Raw genomic sequence first — 22,638 nt, 5'->3', positions numbered from 1 at the left:
ATGTGAGAAAGATTTCTCCTTCCCTTTGTTTTCATGGAACCCCTATCCTTTCCGAATGGTATTGGGGTGTGGTGTTTGAGCTCTGTTTTAGCAAAAGCACATCCACAGGAAACAGTCCCAAACAATCCCTGTAAATGAACTATTGACATTAGCTCCTACGTGCTGTGTTCAGGACTTACCGGATCTAAGGAGCTTTGATTACACTCTGGGGGCCTCTTCCAGTATGTCATTGTCCTAATAACCTCCAACCACATGACAAAAATTAAGCAAGAGGTTTTTTCATCTGTTGTTGTGGAAGTATGAAGTCAGCTGCTGAGATTTCAGTGGGGTTCTTCTCTCCTCCTCTTCACTTTCTCAATCAAATATTTTATGAGTTGTCTATAAAGGGGGAGATTTTAAAGACAGGGTGGGGGTGAAAGATCTTCTTCTATGGACATCTTTAAAACTGTCATGAAAAGGTTAAGAATGAGTAGGATAGTGATGAATTGCTTTGTTATTAAGAAAGAATAATAATAATAAAAGGGGAGGGACACAAGCTACCAATGAAATGATGCTTTTCTGTCCCTCCTGCTCAGATAATTGTTAACGTGGGGTTGAAGATTAACAGGCTGACAAGGAACTGTATAAATGCCTGGCCAGTGGGAAGAGAGGACTAACTGAACGTGGGTAGAGGGACTGGTACTTCCTCCCCAGACTTGGCTGGCTCCAGCCTGCATCCATCATGCATCCTACAAGCCTCTTCTGTGAGCTGCTGCTCTTCCTGCTCTCCCCAGGCCTTGTTGTGGGGGCTGCCCTCCATGCAATGCACTGTGCACCATGCACTGAAGAGAAGCTTGCACTATGCCCGCCAGTGCCTGCTGGGTGTCTCGAAACAGCGCAGCAGGCCGGCTGCAGCTGCTGCCACACGTGCGCCCTTCAGCTGGGGGAGTCTTGTGGAGTATACACAGCACGCTGTGGCCATGGGCTCAGCTGCCAGGTGCACCCAGGAGAAGGCCGCCCCCTCTATGCTCTCACCCATGGGCAAGGCACCTGCCAACCTACGGCCGACACAACAGAGACTTCAGGTAAATATCTCATGCTTTTCTAATATGCCCAGTGGTCTGTCTTTTCAAAAGCCTAGGACTTGTGGGAAAAGTGAGTCCTAGTCCCATAATGGCCAGTATGAGGGAACACCAGGGGCAAAAGGGTAAGTTGCCTCAGTATTTGGCCTTCTCTTCAGCAAGCAGCCTGTGCAGGAGTTTTGTGGGAAATATCCCTGCAGCTTCACGAGGCTACCTGGTCGATCCAAAAGCTGTGCTTCAACAAGGAGAGGCTGGACCCACTGCACTCCGGGGCATGCTCTGCAGGTTGAAAGCTCCTGGTTCAATCTTTGGCATCCTGTCTCTACCGCAGCAGGGCTGGGTCAGGGTGACCTCTCCTTGAGACCATAGAGAACTGCTACATGAGTGAGCCCAAGGCGCGCGCGCGCTCTCGCTCTCGCTCTCTCTCTCTCTCTCTCTCTCTCCCCCCCCCCCCCCCCCACCCCTGCTGGCAGGCTGAGGTGGAAGCAAAGAGGGCTGTGGGAAGACATTTGAGTGCGCTAGGAAGAGAGCCTGTAAGGAACTTACCCCACCCACCTCCTGGCAGCCGCCAAATGAAAGACTCTTGCTGTAAATGTTTCAGGGAACGAGAACGAAAGGGAAATTGTGATTTCTCTATTTTTCTTTTGTCACTCATGTGCCTTTGCAGCAGTCTGACAAACAGGAATTCTCCCACGTGCCTCATGCTCATACAAACCCCCATCACTTAAAATTTTCCTTCTCAGGCAGCTATTGTTAAAAGCAGAGGGGAGTTAGGAGCATTTTAAATTGGTCACAACGCTCCTGATGAAATAAGGAAAAGGGACTGAAAGCATTTTTATTAGATTCTCCATCTGCTGTCCCAACAATTAGGTATGCCTCTAAAGCAACTGTCCATAGCTCCAGGGATATGCTTTTGGAAGTCAGTGCAAATATTTATCATTCAGATGGACCCATGCTGGGGACAGTCCTGTGCTTACTGTCACTGTTGCTGTGAGGAGAAAAGAAAAAATGGTAATTTCTGAACATCTGTCTTAAACATTTTGGGTTAACAAACTATGTTAATACTGGAAGAACTGCAGCTCAGTCAAGAATAGATGGAATTCTATGGAACTATTTTTTTCATTTTGTTAAGAGTAAGCCAAAAGTTAAATGTTTTAAAGGAAGCCAGATGTGCAACTGATTTAAAATACCTGTGAAATCCTGATTGTAAATTTGTTTAGCAGTGGTATTCCTTGCAGGTTTCTTTTCTGTTCTCACATATCCAATGACTTTTAGGAGGAAATATATTGTTAATTGTGTTGCTTAAGCTTTAAGATAATGGGATTCACTACAATTTGTATTTAAGCATTGCTCAACAGAGATACAGCACTATAGATTACAAAAAATGTTATACTTCAAGATGTCATCAAAGAAAATAGATCCATAAATTACCACCCACAATAGTCACCTTCATCAAGCTCTCATGGTTCTTAGAGCTCTACTGCAATTGTCCTCCAGGCATGCATTCGCCATATTTGGACATTATATTTTTAGATATACACTGCAACCAAAGCTGTAATGATTCACTTCTTTATGATCTTTAATCATCGTGTTCTAGCACAACTGAAATTATTGTTGCTAGAAGATGTGTTCAAACATGTCCCTGTTCCCATTCTTAAACAGCCACATGCTTTTACATTCCTCTGGAAATGGGTCTCTGGGTATCATCAGTATCTGTTCTGTCTATATTATAGAAACATAGAAAACATAGAAACATAGAAAACAGAGCAAGTCAGAAGGGGCCTCCCGGGCCATCTAGTCTGACCTCCGGCTCCAGCTGGCTCTGCTCACGACATGCCCACCATGTGCATGTCCAGCCTATCCTTGAACACCCGCACCGATGGGGCCTCAACCACCTCCCGGGGAAGCCCATTCCACACCCTCAGGGTCCTGACTGTCAGGAAGTGCTTCCTGGCATCCAAATGGAACCTTGGCTCCAATTATTGTTGTTATTTTTTAATCTGACCACTTTATTGTCTCTGCTCATGCTAGCCAACCGTGTGTGTGTGAGAGTGTATGTAATTTTTCTTGGCAGAAAACTATACCAATAGAGATTATGCACCTATACAGTTTCCTGCCCCCTCCCAATTTTTATCCTTTTTTAAAATCCCACTTTATATGACTGTCAAAATTAAATACTCCTGTGAAAAAGATGACTCACATTTTTGCCTGCTCTCAAGGTAATAAAATATTGAGGGCACTTTCAGGACACATGACCCTCCCCCAAAACCCCCAAAATATAAACAAACAGAAGAATCTTAATGCAATGGGGGAGCAACATATCATCCCATTTTCCAGAGCTAAGATCTGTGACACTTTTTGTTAAATCTGACAGCTCATTTGACAGCTATCAGATGGAACCAAAAGGAAAAATAAGCATTGCGTCCATGAAGCAATGCCTCAGGTGAGCCCCTGCTCAACTGTCTAAGCAGGTACCACCCTGGATATTGCCCACCCTAGCCTTTCCCATTCCCACACCTGTACAACTCTGGATGTCCACAGTTGTTCAAGTAAAAATTAAACACACACACTTGATAAAATTGGAGCGGGGGGCAAGGTTTGGCAGATATGTTGCTGGGGAAGGAGAGTGAGAGGACTTAACAAGCCATGGTGAGACTGATTATCTTTTGGGCCCACCATGGATTGTTTGTACAACCAAGGCTTAGAGGCAGGTTAGGTTGGCATGAAGGGCAAAATGTGCCCAGTGAATGGTGTAAGTTTGCCAAATAGCTTCATAAGTGACTGGGGACTAGAACCTAAGTCTTCCCAGTCCTAGTCCCATGCGCTAATTCAGACTCATTCAGACTAGTGCCAACCAGACATTTTAGTTTACAACTCTCAGTTCCTGACCACTGGCTATACTGACTGGGAAGTTGAAAAACCTGGAAGACACCAATCTAGAGAAGGCTTATCTAGCCATTACAGTATGCCATATGATTGATCATACTTAACAGTTTTCTACTTTTAAACTCTATTTTTCAAAAGTTATATTTGCTTTTGCTAGTCATGGGGAGGGAAAAAATATTTTTATCGATCACTATATGGATTCTCAGCCTTCTGGCCATTGGAAATCTGACTCAGTAGCCCCTTTGGCTTCTGACATTTCACCAGGCATTGCCCATACACTGATAAGATACATATACTGGCTTTTCTGATAAAGCCATAAGCCTTCTATAGATAAACTCATTTTTCATTGAAACATGATGGTTACTACTGGTATATAGTAACTGTGCCCTTCTGCAGCTCCCATTCATTTCAATATAGCTTGTGCAGAATGATTTTCCTCTATATATCATAGATTATTTTCTTGATTGTTCCCTTTCAGAGTCTATGGAACCTGAAGGCATTCCCTCTGAAGATGCTGAAAATAATGCCGATCAATTGTTCCACTATCAGCTGATGCTTCCTGAGGACCAAGACAAGTCTGTCCCTTGGAATGAAATCAGTGCCTCTGAAAGCATGAAAACAAAGGAACTTGCTGAACTTAAGAAGTGGAAGGAACAGGTGAGTCTCCCCCAGCAGGCATGTCAGGTTGCCTCATGTCTGCACATTTAACTGGGGCTGCATAGGCTGTTGTACACACTGACCTGAGATTAACTAATCAATCAGGATGCTGAAAGTGGCTAGCACATTCAGTTTGACCATGGTAAACTTCAGCTTATATGGCTGCCCAATCATGAGGTTCAGTGCATCGATTCACTATATTATAACTTTGTCTGTCTCATAAGGTCCTTGTAAGACAAAAATGCCACACTTGAGCTCCTGGGAGAAAGAGTAGAATACAACAAGAACAAATAAATAAAGTGTCAATAGATGTTAGTCAAGTTTTTATCAGCAGGCATTTCTTGACTACATGTTTAGTTCTTGGTCACAACTAACTAGCTGTGGGCAAGTGACTTCACACTTAGTTAAAGTTCAGTATCTCCATTCCATCTGCTTCCTATTAGCTGAAATTGTACAGCATACCTTTAGTGCCAACAAATTACTAATCCCTCTTCAGCATCGAGTTCCTGGCTCATACTAACACTCACCCTTTTTATAGGATTTTGGGAGTGTTCAAAACATTTTGAATACATTGGGTGGAATTCAGATTTAGTCATACTTAGAGTATACCCATTCAAGGTTGGGTAACATGCAGACCACAAACACATGCAGCTTCGTTGGCCTTAACGCCAACCCCCACCAGCCCTCAACAAATTTATTGCTACAGTGGTAGAAGTGGCAGAACAATTAGCAAAATGATTCTCGCCTAAAGAGAAATTTGGTCTTTTTGGGCCATCATTGTGGTTTGTTTCTGACGTTTGCCTAGAGACTGCTGACTGTTTTGCTGCTGCTGAATTTCAGCTGTGCAAGGCCCCTAGGGGTTCCTCATTACTTCTGAATTTGTCCATTCCTACATTAAATCAATTTAATTTAATTTAATTGACTTACCTTAGTCATGACCAGCCAATTGACTGCAGTGCATCTACTCTAAGCTCAACTATGTCTGAATCCAACCCAGTCTTTTAGCAATCCTCATAACCACCTTGCAACAACATGTTAATCTTTTTATTTGGCAGAGAGCCTGTGGCTGAGGAGCAGGGATATGGGCTCAGCTCCTGCTGGGGCCAGCAGCAGGGCTACCTCTGGCTCCTCTGCTTAGGGTTGTATAACACTGGAATACTTGCTCCATTTGAGCTTTCATACTTTATCAAATAACTGCTTAATTCTAGTGCAATTTGTGCAAATAATGGTTTGCACAAATCAGGGTTGACTCTCTAGATTGGAGGAAGGTTTGTTCTTGAAGCATTTAACATGCAAAGTATAGAAGCATCCTCCTCTGACTGCATAGGCACACATTCCACCTTTAATTTTCTGGCAGTTAATTTGAGCAAAATGCAAGCCTCTGCTCCTCAGATTGCACAAATTTGTATAAGTTCACACATTGTGCAAACTGCAGAGTAGAGGCCCAAATTTTGCACAAGTTTCCCACAATACACACATGCATGCATCATAGCCTGTTTTCAAAACAGAAGGCTGTATGCTGGCTCAACTTGCACCAACAGAGCATTCATGGAACAGAATCTATGGGGCCAGGTAGATAAAATCTATTGGATTTTCATCCCCCAGTCAGAAACCTCATACATTCATATCTAGCTGCCCCAAGGTTTCTGGGTGGGCTCAACATCCATCTTTGGGGGAAATTGTAGGACTTGTCTACCATGTGGGGGGCCCTCTAGCTCAAGCTCTGTCCAGAAGAGACCAGCAGGCTAAGGCTCTCTTCCTTGCCAGGTACTGGGAAACAGTTTGTGGTTCTCCTTCTCTTGCTTGAGCAAGTGAGCCATTTTTTTGAATGCTCAGTGGACCCTTTCAGTGATACCACAGTAATAAAGTTCCAATTACTCATACTCAATGCTTTTCAATGGAGTCAGTCCACAGTCAGCTGTGAAGCACTAAGTGTTGACAAATAAAGTGATGCATATTCTTATGCCCATCTTTGTTGTTGTTGTTAGTCGCGAAGTTGCGTCTAACCCATCGCGACCCCAAGGACAACATTCCCCCAGGCCCTCCTGTCCTCCCCCATCCCCCGGAGTCCACTTAAGCTAACACCGACTGCTTCAGTGACTCCATCCAGCCACCTTATAATAATATTATTATGCACTTGAGATGGGACAATTTTCTGATATGGGCGTGTAACTACATAGAAGAACCACTTGAGGGCACCAAAGAATAAAAAGTGAAATATTTAACCAGAACAGCAGAATTTAATGAATTTTTTAGATAATTTGCCATGCTCTTTATTTATTTATGCTATATATCTCTGCCACCTTTCTGAGACCAACCAAGAGAGTTCACAAACAACTTAAAAGATAAAAGACTTCACATAAAAGCTTAGTAAAACATTAAAAACACAATAAAAACCAAAAGAGTGAAGTTGAAAAGGTTTCAAGTGTTTCCATATGCAGAGAAAGTCCCAGACATCATTCCCAAATCTAATAAATAATAAAGCATCATGGATTATTTACATCTATTTTTGACAATGACCCTTGCGCTGAGAACCTAACAACAGATTCTCCTGCCTTTGTCTGAAAGAGAAGTACAGATCTTTCTCCACACTGTGTTCTTAGATAAAAGATTGAATAGTGTTATGTACAGTAAAACCATATGCTTATTTATTTAGATGTAAGCCTCATTGTGCTTAAGGATTACAGCATTAAACATGCAGATTGAAGGCCTTACACAAAAATGTTAATGTGGGACCACACAGTCTTACAATAAGTAGGAACTACTTTAGTTTAAATGGATGCTAAGCACTAAAGAATATTGTTACCATATTAACATAGTATTTTCTCCAGTTGTCTTTATAACTGACATGTATATTGATTCTTATATTTGAATATTTGGTGTATTTGCAGGTGGTGCAGTGGTTTAAACTGCTGCGCTGCTGGGCTGGTTGACCGAAAGGTCACCGGTTCAAATCTGCACAACAGGGTGAATTTCTATTGCTCCATCCCAGCTCCTGCCAGCCTTGCAGTTCGAAAGCATGTAAATGCAAGTAGATAAAAAGGTACCAGTTGGGTGGGAAGGTAACAGCATTCCGTGCACTTTGGTGTTTAGTCAAGCTGGCCACATGACCACGAAAACTGTCTGCGGACAAACAGCTCATTCCCTCAGCTAGGAATCAGAGATGAGCACCACCCCCTAGAGTCAGACAAGACTGTACTTAAGGGGAAACCTTTACCTTTTTATTTACATTTGTTTAAACATTGTTTTTCCAGGGGCCATGCAAAAGAGAACTCTACAGAGCACTAGATAAGTTAACAAGAGCTCAACAGAGAACAGGAGGCGAGATATACCATTTCTATTTACCCAACTGTAATAAGAATGGATTTTACCATAGCAAGCAGGTAATTTTGTGGTAGGCGCTGAGGGTGATTATCCTTGTGCTACAGAAATGAATATTTGATCTATTCACTTATAAATGGGGTGGATGACATGCAGCCCACAGGCCCTGCATCCTTTTTTGTGAACCCTGCCACTGCCAAATTTCCTTTGTCCTGTCACCAGATTTAATGGTATGTAGTGGCTAGAAAAAAGCTGTATTTAAAACAAGGTGCACAGGGAGCAGATATTTTGTTTTAATGCAAAATCTCAATCCCATGGGGATCTAAGGAGCATGAATGTACATTAATATAAGATGCTTTGTCCCTGAGCACTTATTTTGAAATCCACATAAAATCTCCCTTTGAGTGATGTACCTTAAATCCACCACACCCCTGCCTTCTAGTCACCGGTGCAATTATTCTTAAATTTGTCCAGACAAGCAGGGTGGTGGTGTTGGTGGACCCAAAGAGTTGTCTTCTTTGGAGAAATGGATCAACAGAAATTATCAATCAGATTTCAAGGTCTGCTTGGCAACAGTACAGCTGAAGTCCAGCTGAGGTGAAAAGGACCAAAATCTATAAAGTTTTAAAATGTGGTTAGTGGTTCTATGAGGTGTGGTGCAAATAACAAGTTGTTTTCCAATGGCTAACCTGCTCCTTGTTACATATTTTAAATATTTTTATAGTTGTCTAAATGTTCATTTTATAAAACATCTTTTAGTGTGAAAGTTCTCTTGATGGAAATCCTGCAAGATGCTGGTGTGTCTACCCAAAAAATGGGAAGAGAATTCCTGGATCTCTTGAAATGATAGGCGACCCTGAATGTGAACAGTATCTCAGCTCACAGGAATAGGACCAAGCATTTAACAAATTTTGTACAAGTATATATTGACTGTTTTGCAAGTAAAGTACCCAATTGCAGAGCCAGGGAAACCATCCATCAACAACTCTTTAAGCATGTGATTGCTCAGATACCTTATCCATGCATTTACATATCAGGGATGGATGAACTGTCAATTTTGGTTTCTCTCTGCTTCTCATTTTTCTGATCTTAAGCTCAGTTTCACCTGAGCTTTGAGTATTTTTATTTTTTAAAAGTTTGCATGAAAATCCATATGCATTTTCATGTACACTTTTCCTAATACATACATTTCTGTATGAAATGTTGCCCAATACACATTTTTGCTGCCATCATCAGCATCAGCATCATCATCTTATGTTATTTCCCCTAATTCATGTGAATGCATTTTAATTGGCAAACTCCACCATAAAATTTAGAGAACTCCAAGTTTTCAAGGATAACTGAGTATTGGCTCATACAGATGATCAAAAATGTGAAATTCGTTAGGTTCACATTAAAATGCCACTTTTTAGCCTCCCCAGTATTGTCCGGTTCATAAGAATGCTGAATTATTTATTGTATATTTTTATTTGGTTTGTCCGTGTTCTTAACTTATATATCTATATTCTTCAACCATTCAAAACTATATATGTAAATACTTAATACTGTTTCTCTAAAATATGCACTTTTCTGTTTTCTAAAAGCAAAGTATCTCAGTTAACACAAAAATGTATGGAGAAAAATACTTGTTAGAAATTAATTTTGTATCATGTATTTATACCTTTAAGAAATTAGTATGACACAGACCATAGTTTAAGTATTTATTTAAAACCCTTTTTATTTGTATATCCTGTTAGTTTTGCACCTCCACTTTGCTTTAAATGTCTGTGTCAAGGTGTTCTAAATTTGCGGTGGGGGGGGTGACCTTCATACACATGCACTACCTTTGTATTGTAGAACTGAATAAATAATAGACTGTAAAGTATAACATTTAATGGGTGTAAATGTTCATAAGTTGACTTGTCATGTTATTTAAGATGAAATATTAAATCATTTTCTTTGGACACTATTTCTTTAGATTTCAGTGATATACTGAAAGAAGCTGTAACTGACTGGCCCTGATCCACACATTACATAAGTGTGTTTTTGGTAATTAATTCTCAGAGATAGTAAAGCTCACATTATGTGATCTACTATCACATTTATATGATAGTAGAAGATCACATTTCAGGCTGATGGGTTTGTAGTAAAGGCTGCTATAGATGTCTGATGTGTAGTTATGGGCAGCCTTAGGCCAACAAAGGACATCACCTTGACTAGGGTGATGCACTTGATTAAGTCTAAAGTGTAAAGCTGCTCTGTATACAGTGGCCTGTGGGGTCATTTTGTAAGATTAATTTTTTAATAAAACAGTGCTCCATAGTTCTATACATGTGATGGCCACACTACCACCTGGAATGGTGAAATCTTTTTGTTTTTGACATGGTACCTAAAGTTACATGATCATACAGGATGGTTATTTCTATTCTTGATTGTTTCTTACTATCTCTCAGTTCAATCAACATTTCTTCGTTTTTTGAGGAAATGGTGAGCCACACTCTTCATGTGTGTCTGCAGTGATGAGACCATTCAGACAACTGACTCCCACCTCCACCACCTTGTGGCAGCTTGTTCACTTCAAAATGGCCATATTCTATATGGTGGATAGAATAATTGGCTCTATCCACCTTCACCAAACTATATGCTAAGAACAAAAAGTATACATCCATCTGTCACATTAGAATATTTACAGTTCATGTAAATAGATCACCCAGCTCTGTTAATGAAGTAACAAAGCTTTCTATGCCTCCACTAGGAGCAAATCTAAGACTTTTCCATCAAGAATGAGTCTCATCAAGAATTTGGAGAGGTACTGGATTATGTCCAGATTTAGGCTTGACGCTTTCACAATTTTTTCAAGCCAGTTCCCCCTGCACCCCCCCCCCGACAGTGTATTTCAGTAGTCCAACGTGGATGTCATCAAAGTGCGAATAACTTGAGCCAAACTTCTCCCTCTCCAGACAAGGTCAAAACTGGTAAACAACTGCCCCCCTGAACTTCCCTGTTAGCATGAGAATGTAGGAGCACCTCCAAACAACATACTTGGTCTTTCAGGGAGAGTGCAAATACAAGTATAAGCAGATTGGATCAGAGCTACCAGTGACTGATTGAGAAAAAGATCCTGGGCTTTCAGTAGTGGACAGCTCAATGAAAATGTCAACTCATTGTGTGGTAACTGTGAAAAAAGCAAACTCCACACTAGGCATAACTAGGAAAGGAGTTGAAAATAAAACTGCCAGTATCATGCTGACCTTATACAAATCTTTGGTGCAATCCCACTTAGAATATTATATACAGTTCTGGTCTTCTCACTTAAAAAGGGGATATTGTAGAGCTGGAAAAGGTTCAGAAAAGGGCAACTAGAATGATCAACAGGCTGGAGCAACTCCCTTATGAGGAAAGGCTTGAACATTTGGAGCTGTTTAGCTTAGAAGTATAGTGAGTGGAGATAAGATATACAAATTTATTTATTTATTTAAACCATTTTTATGCCGCCCCAATCGCAAAAAGCTTTGGGGCGGCTTACAACATTAATAAATAAACATAAATAAACAGTTATATAATTAAGAGTTAAAAAACCGGAAACATCTCGGCATGTACATAAAAACCCCATAAATACAATTCATAAATTAACAATTAAAATAATTTTAAATAAAAAGGTCTTGGCCTGGCGTTGAAAAACAAATAACGACGGCACCAGGCGGACCTCTCCGGGGAGCGCATTCCATAGGTGGGGCACCACCGCAGAGAAGGCCCTCCTCCAGGTACTCACCCTCCTAATATCTTTCACGGAGGGTTCCCAGAGAAGGGCCTCTGCTGCCGATCTCAAGGGGCGGGAGGGCATATATGGACGCAAGCGTTCCTTTAGATAACCAGGTGCCAAGCTGTTGAGGGCTTTATAGGTGATAACCAACACCTTGAATTGGGCCCGGACTTCAATGGGGAACCAGTGAAGCTGATGGAGAACTGGGGTTATATAAGAACAACAGCCAGTCCCCGTCAGCAACCTGGCAGCTCTGTTTTGCACCAATTGAAGTATCCGGACCATCTTCAAGGGTAGCCCCACATAGAGCGCGTTACAGAAGTCTAATTGGGAAGTTACCAGTGCATGTGTCACTGTTGCCAGGCAATCGTTCTCCAGGTAGGGATGCAGCTGATGGATCAGCCAAAGCTGAAGGAAAGTGCTCCTCGCCACCACCGTCACTTGAGCTTCTAATGACAGCTCAGGGTCGAGGAGCACTCCCAAGCTGCAAACCTTGTCCCTAAGAGGGAGTGCAACCCCATTCAGGACAAGGTCCAGGTCCCCCACCCCGAAGCCCGAACCACCTACCAACAGGACCTCCATCTTGTCTGGATTGAGCTTCAGTTTATTGGCCCTCATCCAGCCCATTACCTCGGCCAGGCACCGGTTCAGTACAGCCACTGCCTCACCTGGATTGGTTGAAAATGAGAGATAGAGCTGGGTATCATCAGCATACTGATGATTCCGCAGCCCACATCTCCTAATGACCTCTCCCAGCGGTTTCATGCAGATGTTGAATAGCAAGGGGGACAAAATGGACCCCTGTGGAACTCCATGGCATAACTGCCATGGTGCAGAGCCATAATCCCCCAGCGCCACCTTCTGGAATCAGTCATTGAGATAGGAGCGGAACCACTGCAAAGCAGTGCCTCCAGCTCCCAATCCTGCTAGCCTATCCAGAAGGATACCATGGCCGATGGTATCGAAAGCCACTGAGAGGTGCAGAAGAACCAACAGGGACGCACTCCCCCTGTCTCTCTCCCTGCACAGGTCATCGTACAGGGCGACCAAGGCCGATTCAGTACCATACCCAGATCTGAAGCTGGACTGAAATGGGTCCAGATAATCAGTTTCATCCAAGAGTGCTTGGAGTTGTCCCGCCACCACCCGCTCTACCACCTTGCCCAAGAATGGGATGTTGGCCACCGGTCTATAACTGGCGGCCACCTCTGGATCCAGGGATGCCTTCTTTAGGACTGGCCGGACTACCGCCTCCTTTAAAGGGGCAGGTACCCAGCCGTCCCTTCGAGAGGCGTTGACAACCTCCAGGATCCAGGTCCCTATCCTGTCCTTGGCTTTCTTGAGTAGCCAAGATGGGCAAGGTTCCAGTAAGCAGGTGGTAGGACGTACTTGTCCAAGCACCTTGTCCACATCATTAGGCCGCAATAACTGAAATTCATCCATCAATTGTGGACCAGACGGAGACACTGGCATCTCCCCTAGGGGATCTGAATCACTAGTGGAGTCCAGCTCGTGATGAATCTGAGCGATTTTCTCCTTAAAGTGCTGGGCAAAGTTGTCACAGTGGGCCGTCGAGGGTGGCACAGGATCTTTTTTTGGGCCTGGATGAACCAGCCCCTGTACCACCTGAAAGAGTTCTGCCAGACGGCATTGTGAAGAGGCAATGGAAGCGAAGAAGAATTTCTTCTTTGCCACCCTCACCGCCACAGCATAGGCCCGATAATGGGCTCTTAAGTGTGTTCGGTCAGATTCATCCCGTGATTTCCTCCACCTACGCTCTAGATGTCTCCCAACCCGCTTCATCACCCATAGCTCGGGTGTATACCAGGGGGATGAACAAGCTCTGCCAGGCGGGAGAGGACGCTTAGGAGCAATCGTGTCAATAGCCCTGGTCATTTCCCCATTCCACAGTTTGACCAAGGCATCAACAGGAGCACCAGCCTTATCAACCGGGAATTCCCCCAGGGCCTTCAGGAATCCATCCAGATCCATCCGGCTCCGGGGACAGACCAACACAATAGGGTCCGCACCCTTACAGAGGGAAAGGCCACTCTCGAGCTCAAACCTCACAAGGAAGTGATCTGACCATGACAGGGGTGTCAGACACAAGTTCCTCACCCTCAGATCCCCCTCTTCCTGTCCCATCGAGAAAACCAGGTGCAGAGTGTGCCCACATTTATGGGTCGGGCCAGTGACATGCTGAGACAGCCCCATGGCCATCATGAAGGCCATGAAGTCCTGAGCCGCCCTGGTCAGAACAGTCTTGGCGGGGAGATTGAAATCCCCCAGGACCAACATCCTGGGAGTCTTCAACACCAAGTCCGAGACGATCTCCATCAGCTCAGACAGGGAGTCTGTTGGGCAGAAGGGTGCATGGTACACCAACAGAATCCCCAATCTGTCTCGGTCGCCCAACACCAAGTAGAGGCACTCTAGACCCGGCCTCAAGAGAACAGGAAGCCCCGTGAGGGAAATAGAGGCTCAGTAAACCAAAGCGACCCCCCTCCCCTCCCCTCCAGGCGTGGTCGGTGCTGGACCAGGTACCTGGGCGGGCACATTTGAGAGAGGGAGACATCCCCCCTCCCACCCAGGTCTCTGTTATGCAAGCCAGGTCAGCCCCCTCATCCACAATCTAGTCATGGATGAGGCAAGATTTATTGTGGACCGACCTGGCATTAAGCAGCAGCACTGACAGGCCCGGGGGGCGGTTGACAGGACCACCTGGAACCCTCAGGCTGGGGGAATAACCAGAAAGGGGAACAGGTGCTAGCCATCTGTCCCTCCTTCTTCTACGCGGACACGTTAGACCCCCCCCAACGCCATAACGTCCATTGCCCATGACCACCCCAATGGTGGCGTCCACGCACTCCCCAGGCAACCCCATACTCAAAGCCAGAGATGAATCCATTAAATCAACTAAAAACACATTAAAACACTTAAAAACACACCCACAATCCCCGTCGCCCACTTTGACCAATCCCACCTGCCAACCAACAACAAAGACCCTGGCCAGCCCAGCCCCCGCTTGGCCCTGAACAGTCCCAAATGGCGTCACCACCCTTAGGCCGACGCCCTTCGGCCGCTGGCCCCGGTCACTGCTGGCAAGTTAAAGACCATGCAGCCCCTGCCCCGCGCCCTGCCCCAGACCGGCGCTGCTCTCACCCACGCCGGAGGAGGGGGCAGGAGCAGGGCCCGCGGAGCACTTGGAGAGTGCATGGTGTGAAGAAAGTGGATAAGGTTATATTGAAACCCAAGGTTATCCCATTAAGTTGATTGACAGGAGCTTGAGGTACAGAGTGAAACTATGGAATTCACTTCCACATTATGTAGTGATGCACTAGAATTGTAAGATGGTAATAAACTGCTGTGCTGCTGGGCTGGTTGACCGAAAGGTCGCCAGTTCAAACTTGCACAACGGGGTGAGTTCCCATTGCTCTGTCCCAGCTCCTGCCAACCTTGCAGTTTGAAAGCAGGCAAATGCAAGTAGATAAAACAGTACCACTTCAGTGGGAAGATAACAGCGTTCCATGCACTTTGGTGTTTAGACATGCTGGCCACATGACCACGGAAACTGTCTGTGGACAAACACTGGCTTCCTCGGCTAGGAATCAGAGATGAGCACCACCCCCTAGAGTCAGACATGACTGGACTTTAATGTCAAGGGGAAACCTTTAACCTTTACCTTTTAATGAGAGGTAGAGCTAGATGTAATCTTTATATTAAGGCCACTTCAGCCCAAATCTCCAAATGACTTCTAACAGAGGTTTCATGTTGATGTTGAAAATCATAAAGGACAAGGTGGGACCCTGCAGCACACCATAAACCAAAAGCCATGGGTTGGAGCAGAAATCCACAACAACATATTTTGAAACAGTTCATCCAAGAAGAATGGGAAGCACTGGGACACAGTTACTCATGTGCTCAGGCCAAACAAACAATTCAGAAAGATACTGGGACTATGGATACTGAAAGCTACTGAGAGTTCTAGGAGAACCAAGAGGGATACAATCTCCACATCCATTCCCCAGCAACAAAGGCTGTCCCAGGTCAGAGCCTGAAGCAAGACTAGAATGTTGTCCTGAATGCCTTCCACAGAGGGATATAATAAGATAAAAAACAAAAAGAGAAAATTTTCCATGGGAATCTCCAGAAAGAGCACCCACCTACCTACCTTTGCTTTAGAAATGCCTGTGATTTCTAAAGCAAAGGAAGGACATGTACTTATTTACTATCAGCCATATTCCATTTCTATGTATTAAGCTGTTAGCCCTCCACTTATGACACTTCTATGATTCCCTTGCTTCTGATTTCTCTCACCTTCATCTGTAATCTGCATCTTTGCCCCCTGGATGTTTTTCCTTTCAACAAAATTGTGAGCCATCCCAAGGCTGTTGTGAGCCATCCTGAGGCTGTTGTTGTGAGCTGTCCCGAGGCTGTGTACAATGGGAACGGCATATAAAAACTTTAAATAAATAAATAAAATTGTGTTTGCTATGTAGACTTAAGAAACCTTATCTTGCTTAGGAACATCATTCACCATCCTACTAGTTGCATACTGCAGCACATCCAAGTGTGTTTATAAAATGGTGTGTTTTCTGCCCTGACTAGAAAAGACAGGTAATAAATAGGTTTTACATGTTTTTGGACAGTGATATGATAAAGGCTTAACTGCCTCTGGTGTATTCACCCAAGTCTTTCATCCCTCTTTCACTAGTCACATAGATTTTGAAAATTCTGCACAAGCAGTTCTCCAGAGGATAAGTGCTAATAAGCAACAGAGATGACTGTGCCATAATCGCTCAATATATGGGTAACTTTGCACACACAGGGTCACTTGGTGAGCAATGGGTTAGTGGAAGCTAACCCCTTTTTACCACACCTACTTCCTTCCATATCTGGGAATCTTCCTTAGAGGAAGTTGTTCAGTCTTTCTTTTCCTGGACCAGAAAATAAGCCTTATAGCTGTACTGATCTTTGATAGACACTAAGAAATGTTAAGCTCTGCCTACATGGACTAACAAGCATGCAAAAATATCAGGTGTTCTGGGTACAATAAACCTCGTGTTGTTTGATTTAACTTGTCTAGATTGTCTTTTTAGCCTAAGTAGCCTTTCTGGGTCAGGCCATGTACTAAGCAGTATGAGTAAGTTGTAGTTTAGCTTCCATGTACCTCTCCTAGGATAACACCAGACCCTTTCCTAAGGATAAATACGTAAAGAGTATAAGATGAGCCATGCTGGATTAGACGCAATACTCAACATAGACTTATCTAATTGAGTATTGTGCTTTCACTGTAGCCAATCAGACATCCCAAGGGGAAACTTAAAGACAGTACACAAATGCACCAGCACTCTACTGTTCATGTTTCTCAGCCTTATGTCCACCATGACTAGTATAAGCAGACCCTTAGTGAAGGAGGAGTTCCATTCCTAAGAAATGGAAATTCATCTTTAAGTTGAATTTGTATGCAAGTCAGATCACATATCATTGGCCCTCCACATTTATGGGGGTTAGGGGTGCAGGGCCCCCATGAAAGTGTAAAAACTTTGAATATCTCTACAATCCACCCCCTCAAAACAATGCCTGAACTCACCAGTGCCCTCTTCTTTGCATCAAGGAAATGCCAGAGAGATTTCTCCCTCCGGACGGTGGGGCAAGGAAGGCATGCTTTGGAAGCCTCCCTCTCCCTCTCCCCTTTCCTTTCCTCTCTCTCTCCATGGTGATAATGATTTTCTGCAGTAATTTTTTAAAAATTAATAGGCTTTATGGCAGTTCATAACTCGGACATTCGTAACTTAGGGACTGCCTGTAGTTGCAACTGATTCTTCATGGATTAGTGAAGGAGCCTGATTAGCTTAACAAACGCCATTTGCTTTTTGTAAAACTGCTTGCTTTGGAGAGGAAAAAGGAAAGGCAAAAGAATGTTGATAAAGTAAGACAAAGAGGTAGTGTGAAGAAGACACAAGGTCTGGCCTCACTGATCACGCTCCCCTCTGTGAGGGGATTAGACGTAGATAAACATGCATGAGGTCAGACATGCAAGGGACAAGCAGACCCTGAGAGGGGATTGGGTGTGGGAACAATGAGGGCAAAATTAAGGAAAAAGGTAAAAAAAGGTGTAAGAAGGATGAGTTGGTGAAATGTGGGGTGTGTCACTTCCTGCCTGCATGTAGGGAGCGGACACCCGGTTGCTTTGCTCAGCTGAATAAAGAAACTGAATGAATCTCCACCTGACTGAACCTCATTGGCACTTGGTTTAGTGGGTCTGTAAGTCACCCGGCTAGCAGGGACCTCAACATTTTCTGGCGCCCAATGTGGGGCTCGAGGGCTGTGTTGCCTGGCCAGAGAAAAGCCCTTCTTTAGAGGACTCGGCCTTCGGATGAACTCCGGCTGAAAACTGCAGATGCCCCTTTGAGGCCTCAAGTGTGTTCCAACACTCCTTTGGTTGGGAGGTCTCGACTGGGCCGGCTGCAGCAGACACCGGTCAATTCAAGCCCAATGCCTTTGGAGATTCACTGAGGGACTTCTGGTTACGGTTCAGTCTTCTGGATACTCCGACGTGAGTATATCTGGCTCTGGGAAATCTGGTTCTGGAAATCTGGTTCTGGGGAAAGAAAAGGGGGAAGGGTTGTGTGTATGTCCCATGGAATACAAGAGAAGTCCACATGGACGAGTGAGTGCGGAGGACTTAGTACACGGTTCTCTCTCCCCACGAGAGGAATGGCCGGAACGGTTTTGAGCGAAAGGTGAACACGAGAATACTTTGAACTTACTTTGAATACTTTGAAAGGTGAACACGAGAATACTTTCTGTATCTGGGGAATATCAGGTTCAGGTTCGGGACAGCCGTTCGAATGGGGGGGGGGGACGACAGGCCCGCCCTGACTCTATACCCACCGAGAGAGGTTTGTTTAAGTGGATAAGAGGCAAGAAACCCATGAGGCTGTCCCTGGAATGGGTAACCAGAACAATTTGTTGGGGGAAAAAATCCCCCATATTCCCACCCCCCCATGTGCTCTGGAAGTTTCAAGTCAACTTTTGTGCTCTCCCCTTCGTCATGTCCTTTCCTTGTCAGAAAGCAGGAACACTGTTTTAATGTCTTGCAAGTTTTCCAGCCTCTTGCATCTGCCTTATAGCCCTTCTAGGTAGGAAGATTTCCTTCTTGTTAGATTAAATAATTGCATTTGAAATTCCAGGAGGGGATGCTGATGGGCAGAGGAAAGATGGAAAAAAAGAATATGTATATACTGTCGAAAATTCTCACAGTAGGAATCCTGCAAGGATTCCCAGAGAGAGGAAAGGGTTTTTCTTTTATATTTTGGGGACATTTGCTGGTAAAGTCTTGAAAATTTGAATGGTTGTGTTTAGCAATTAGCCTGAGCAGTAGCAGGCTGCAGTTCAACAGGGGAGAGTGTAAAATCAGGGGAAGACAGATTGCAGTTGACCATTAATAAATATATTTTTGCCCAAATTGGCTGGTTTTTCTCCTCCTGTTGAACTTGCAACTGTTTGGAATGTGGGGTTTGAATGAAAGGCAAAAAAGATTTTTTTCTGGATGTTGTGTGTGTGCCATGTGAGAATGAGAGTGTGCATTTGACAGGAATTCCTTGATTCAAGGGGTGCTTGGTGTGAGAGAGAATTTTAAGAGTTTTGGTAAATGGCGATTTGGTACTTTTTCTACTAAAAAAAATGGAAGAAATGTGTAATTTTTGGGGTAAAGAAAAGAAAAACAAATGAAAAAGAGAGGAATTGTCTACCTTGTTAAGAGCACTCCGTTATTTAAGAGACAATAACTGCAGCCTCTTCTCTGGGTTTGGTCTGGCCAACTGAATTCAGGGAAATGTGTGCTGGAGATTATGGATTTCTTGACTCTGTGGGCATTGGCCACCCCCACAGAGCCAAGAAAAGGGGGGATGCTCTGGCAGGAAGGTACCACCACTTTGTGAGTACTGCAGGAGCAGCACACACAAAGCCTCCGAGCACGTGCAGAGTTCAAAGTACTATGGGAGGTTGGAGCAGCTCTGCTTTCAGCCACAGGTTGGAGGGGGGCTTGCACTAGTTCTCAAAAGAAGTCTTGGAGTATCTAGAAAACTCAAAAGAAATCTTGGTGTCTAAAATCTATATATATAAGAGATTCTGTAACTGAAGCAAGGCATTTGAGGTTCTTTGAGTGTTCAAAGCTTGTATTGCCTCAGGAAAAATTCTGCCTGGGAAGGTTTGGGTTAAAACAAAGACCCTTAAGCACTCTCAATGAGGAGCTAGGAGATTTTTTAAAGGAAGGAAATCCTTCCAAAAAGCAATGTTGTGAGCATGTGTCAATTGTTTGTGTCAGCCATCAAGAGTTTTCCCTCTCCAATAACTTCCATTTTCCTATGCAGCATGGATCTGGGTCTTGGGGGAAAAAAAGTTCTGAATTCAGAACTTTTGAATTCAGAACAAAAAAAAAAAGTTCTGAATACCATCTTGTTATTGCTATGCTACAGCTGAATGATTGGGAGGGAATGGATGAAACTCTGGGGGTGTGTATGTGTGTGCATTCACATGCATGCAGTGGGAAGGATTTCTTTTCAAATCAATGAGGCTACATTTCCCTTTCAGTTCAATAAAAAGTTTGTTTCCTTTTTCCTTTTTGCAATGTTGCCAAATATTTTTGAGCCTGATCAAAAATTTGCAAGGAAAAGAATCTGTGTGGTGTTTTTTATACCAACATTAAAGCGGATAGTGATGATGATAGTGATAATGATAATGATTGTCATTATTATTGTTGTTATTATTATTGTTATTGTTACTGTTGATGGTGCTAAAAGAAAATTTTCCTTACAGTAGCCTAATGTTTGTTGGGGACTGAGCCCAGTTGCCAGCCCAAGGATGTGGGCAGCCAAAATGGCAAGTCCTCTTCCAAAAAAAAAAAAAAAATTCTTTTCATGAACATAAGCACTCGTGTTCATCTAAGTGCTCAAGCATTGATTGTTTGTTGAACTGTATGCGAGTTCAGGTTTGTTTGTACTCACAATGGGTTGGTGCATTTTGTATCTATGTATGTGTCTGCACTGGACAAGTGTGGGGAGAGGATCAGGGCTCTGGGCACAGGGTTTTAGAGGCACTGCAGGGACTGACAGGACTCCTACAGAGAGGGGCCAGGTATCAGGGAGGATGGGAGGAAGGAGGAGGCTGGGGACTCCAAAGAAAGGAAGCGGTGGGAAGGAGTTGAGGTGCATGTACAGCAATGCTAGGAGCATGGGTAATAAGCAGGAAGAGCTTGAAGCTCTCCTGGGAATAGGAGGGTATGACCTGGTGGGAATCACAGAAACTTGGTGGGATGAAAGGCAAGTCTGGAATGTGAACATAGAGGGGTATCATCTTTTTAGAAAGGACAGGAAGGGAAAGACCAATAGAGAGGAGCTGATAGATGGAGTACAGATTAGGGGAGCTCTGGATGCGAGTGATCACTCCATCCTTTGCTTTGAGATCAGGGGACTGGGGAGATCATCCTGGGATCAGGATGGCAGCCAGAGACAAGCGGGGTCCCTCAGGGCTCTGTCCTGGGGCCGATCCTGTTTAATGTTTTCATCAATAACATGGAAGGAGGAGTGAACAGTCTGCTGATCAAATTCGCAGACAATACTAAAACTGGAGCAGTGGCCACAACTGAGCAGCAGGTACTCCAGATCCAAAAGGATCTGGACAGACTATGGAAGTGGGCAGGAGACAACAGGATGGCGTTTAATGTGGATAAGTGCAAAGTCATGCACTTGGGGCATAGGAATAGGTGTCATAAGTACAGGTTGGGGGACAAGTGGCTGGAGAGCAGCGTTTGTGAAGGGGACCTCGGGGTGCTGGTTGACTGTGGGCTAAACATGAGTCAGCGGTGTGATGCGATGGCCAAGAGGGCAAAAGCCACCCTTGGTTGCATGGCCGGAGGTGTGGCTTCTAGATCGAGAGAGGTGTTGCTACTGCTCTGTGCAACTCTGGTGTGCCCGCAACTGCAGTATGTGTGCTCAGTTCTGGGCCCCTCATTACAGAAAGGATATAGCCAGGTTAGAGTCAGTGCAGCGTAGGCCACAAGGTTGGGGGCCGGTTTGCAGGGGATGGGGTATGAGGCGAGACTGAGGGAACTGGGTCTCTTCAGCCTGGAGAAGAGGAGATTCAGAGGGGATATGTTGGCAACATACAGGCATGTGAGTGTCACATGGAGATGGGTAGAGACCTGTTCTCCCCTGCAGAGGAAGGCAGGACGCACACCAACGGAGCAAATCTCAGGGAATCAAGGTTCCATTTGGATGCCAGGAAGCACTTCCTGACAGTTAGGACCCCGAGGGTATGGAATGGGCTCAGGTGGTTAAGGTCCCATCGGCGAGGGTGTTCAAAGATAGGCTGGACATGCGCGTGGTGGGCATGTTGTGAGCGGAGCCATCTGGAGTCAGGGGTCAGACTAGATGGCCTGGGAGACCCCTTCTGACTTGCTCTGTTTCTATGTGGGAGAGGACCATCTGTGATAAGAAATTGTGTGAAACCGTGTTCTCATTGTCAAGTCTATCCGAAAGCACATTTTCCTTCAGACTAGGTAAGCAACATGTTTGTGCAACACAAGTTCAGCGAAGGGTTCCTTGTGTGCATTTTGGCATTGGCTGGATTGATTTCAACAACCCAAAACATTTTCTTCTTGAGACAGTGCTAAAGAGACTTAAAAAGGACATAGACTTTACATCTTGAGGTTTCTCTCCAAACTAATGTGGATCTCTCTGCCACTGCCTACAACCAGCTTCTGTGAAGAAATATAAAAGCCTTTTTTCCCCTCTTAATTCACCTCTTTTTGAGCTGCACCTTTCCAGACACCAAATCAACTCTGCAACCTATTTCACCTGAGTGATCCAAACAGCCACACTGGCACCCCAGAAAAGAAAAATACTCTTTTTTTTCCCTACAGCCCTGGAAGGAAAAGCCAGCTGTGTCTAACCACCCTTGCTCAGG

At 44.3% G+C, this 22,638-nt stretch overlaps 1 protein-coding gene across 2 annotated transcripts; it reads left to right on the top strand.

Annotated features, from left to right (window-relative positions):
- Positions 1 to 675: 675 nt before the first annotated feature.
- Positions 676 to 9,858, top strand: IGFBP1 (insulin like growth factor binding protein 1). Of its 2 annotated transcripts, XM_044418995.1 has the most exons (4): positions 676 to 1,064; positions 4,426 to 4,604; positions 7,859 to 7,987; positions 8,685 to 9,858. In XM_044418995.1, exons 1-4 carry the CDS (start codon positions 722 to 724, stop codon positions 8,814 to 8,816), a joined length of 783 nt encoding a protein of 260 aa, XP_044274930.1. In that variant the 5' UTR covers positions 676 to 721; the 3' UTR covers positions 8,817 to 9,858. The 2 variants fall into 2 exon arrangements, with proteins under 2 accessions (XP_044274930.1, XP_044274938.1); XM_044419003.1 differs by lacking the exon at positions 7,859 to 7,987.
- Positions 9,859 to 22,638: the final 12,780 nt, after the last annotated feature.

This window comes from Varanus komodoensis, unplaced genomic scaffold, assembly GCF_004798865.1.
Source record: "Varanus komodoensis strain SLA01 unplaced genomic scaffold, ASM479886v1 scaffold10, whole genome shotgun sequence".
NCBI lineage: Eukaryota > Metazoa > Chordata > Lepidosauria > Squamata > Varanidae > Varanus > Varanus komodoensis.
This window is presented reverse-complemented; position numbering and strand designations above follow the sequence as displayed.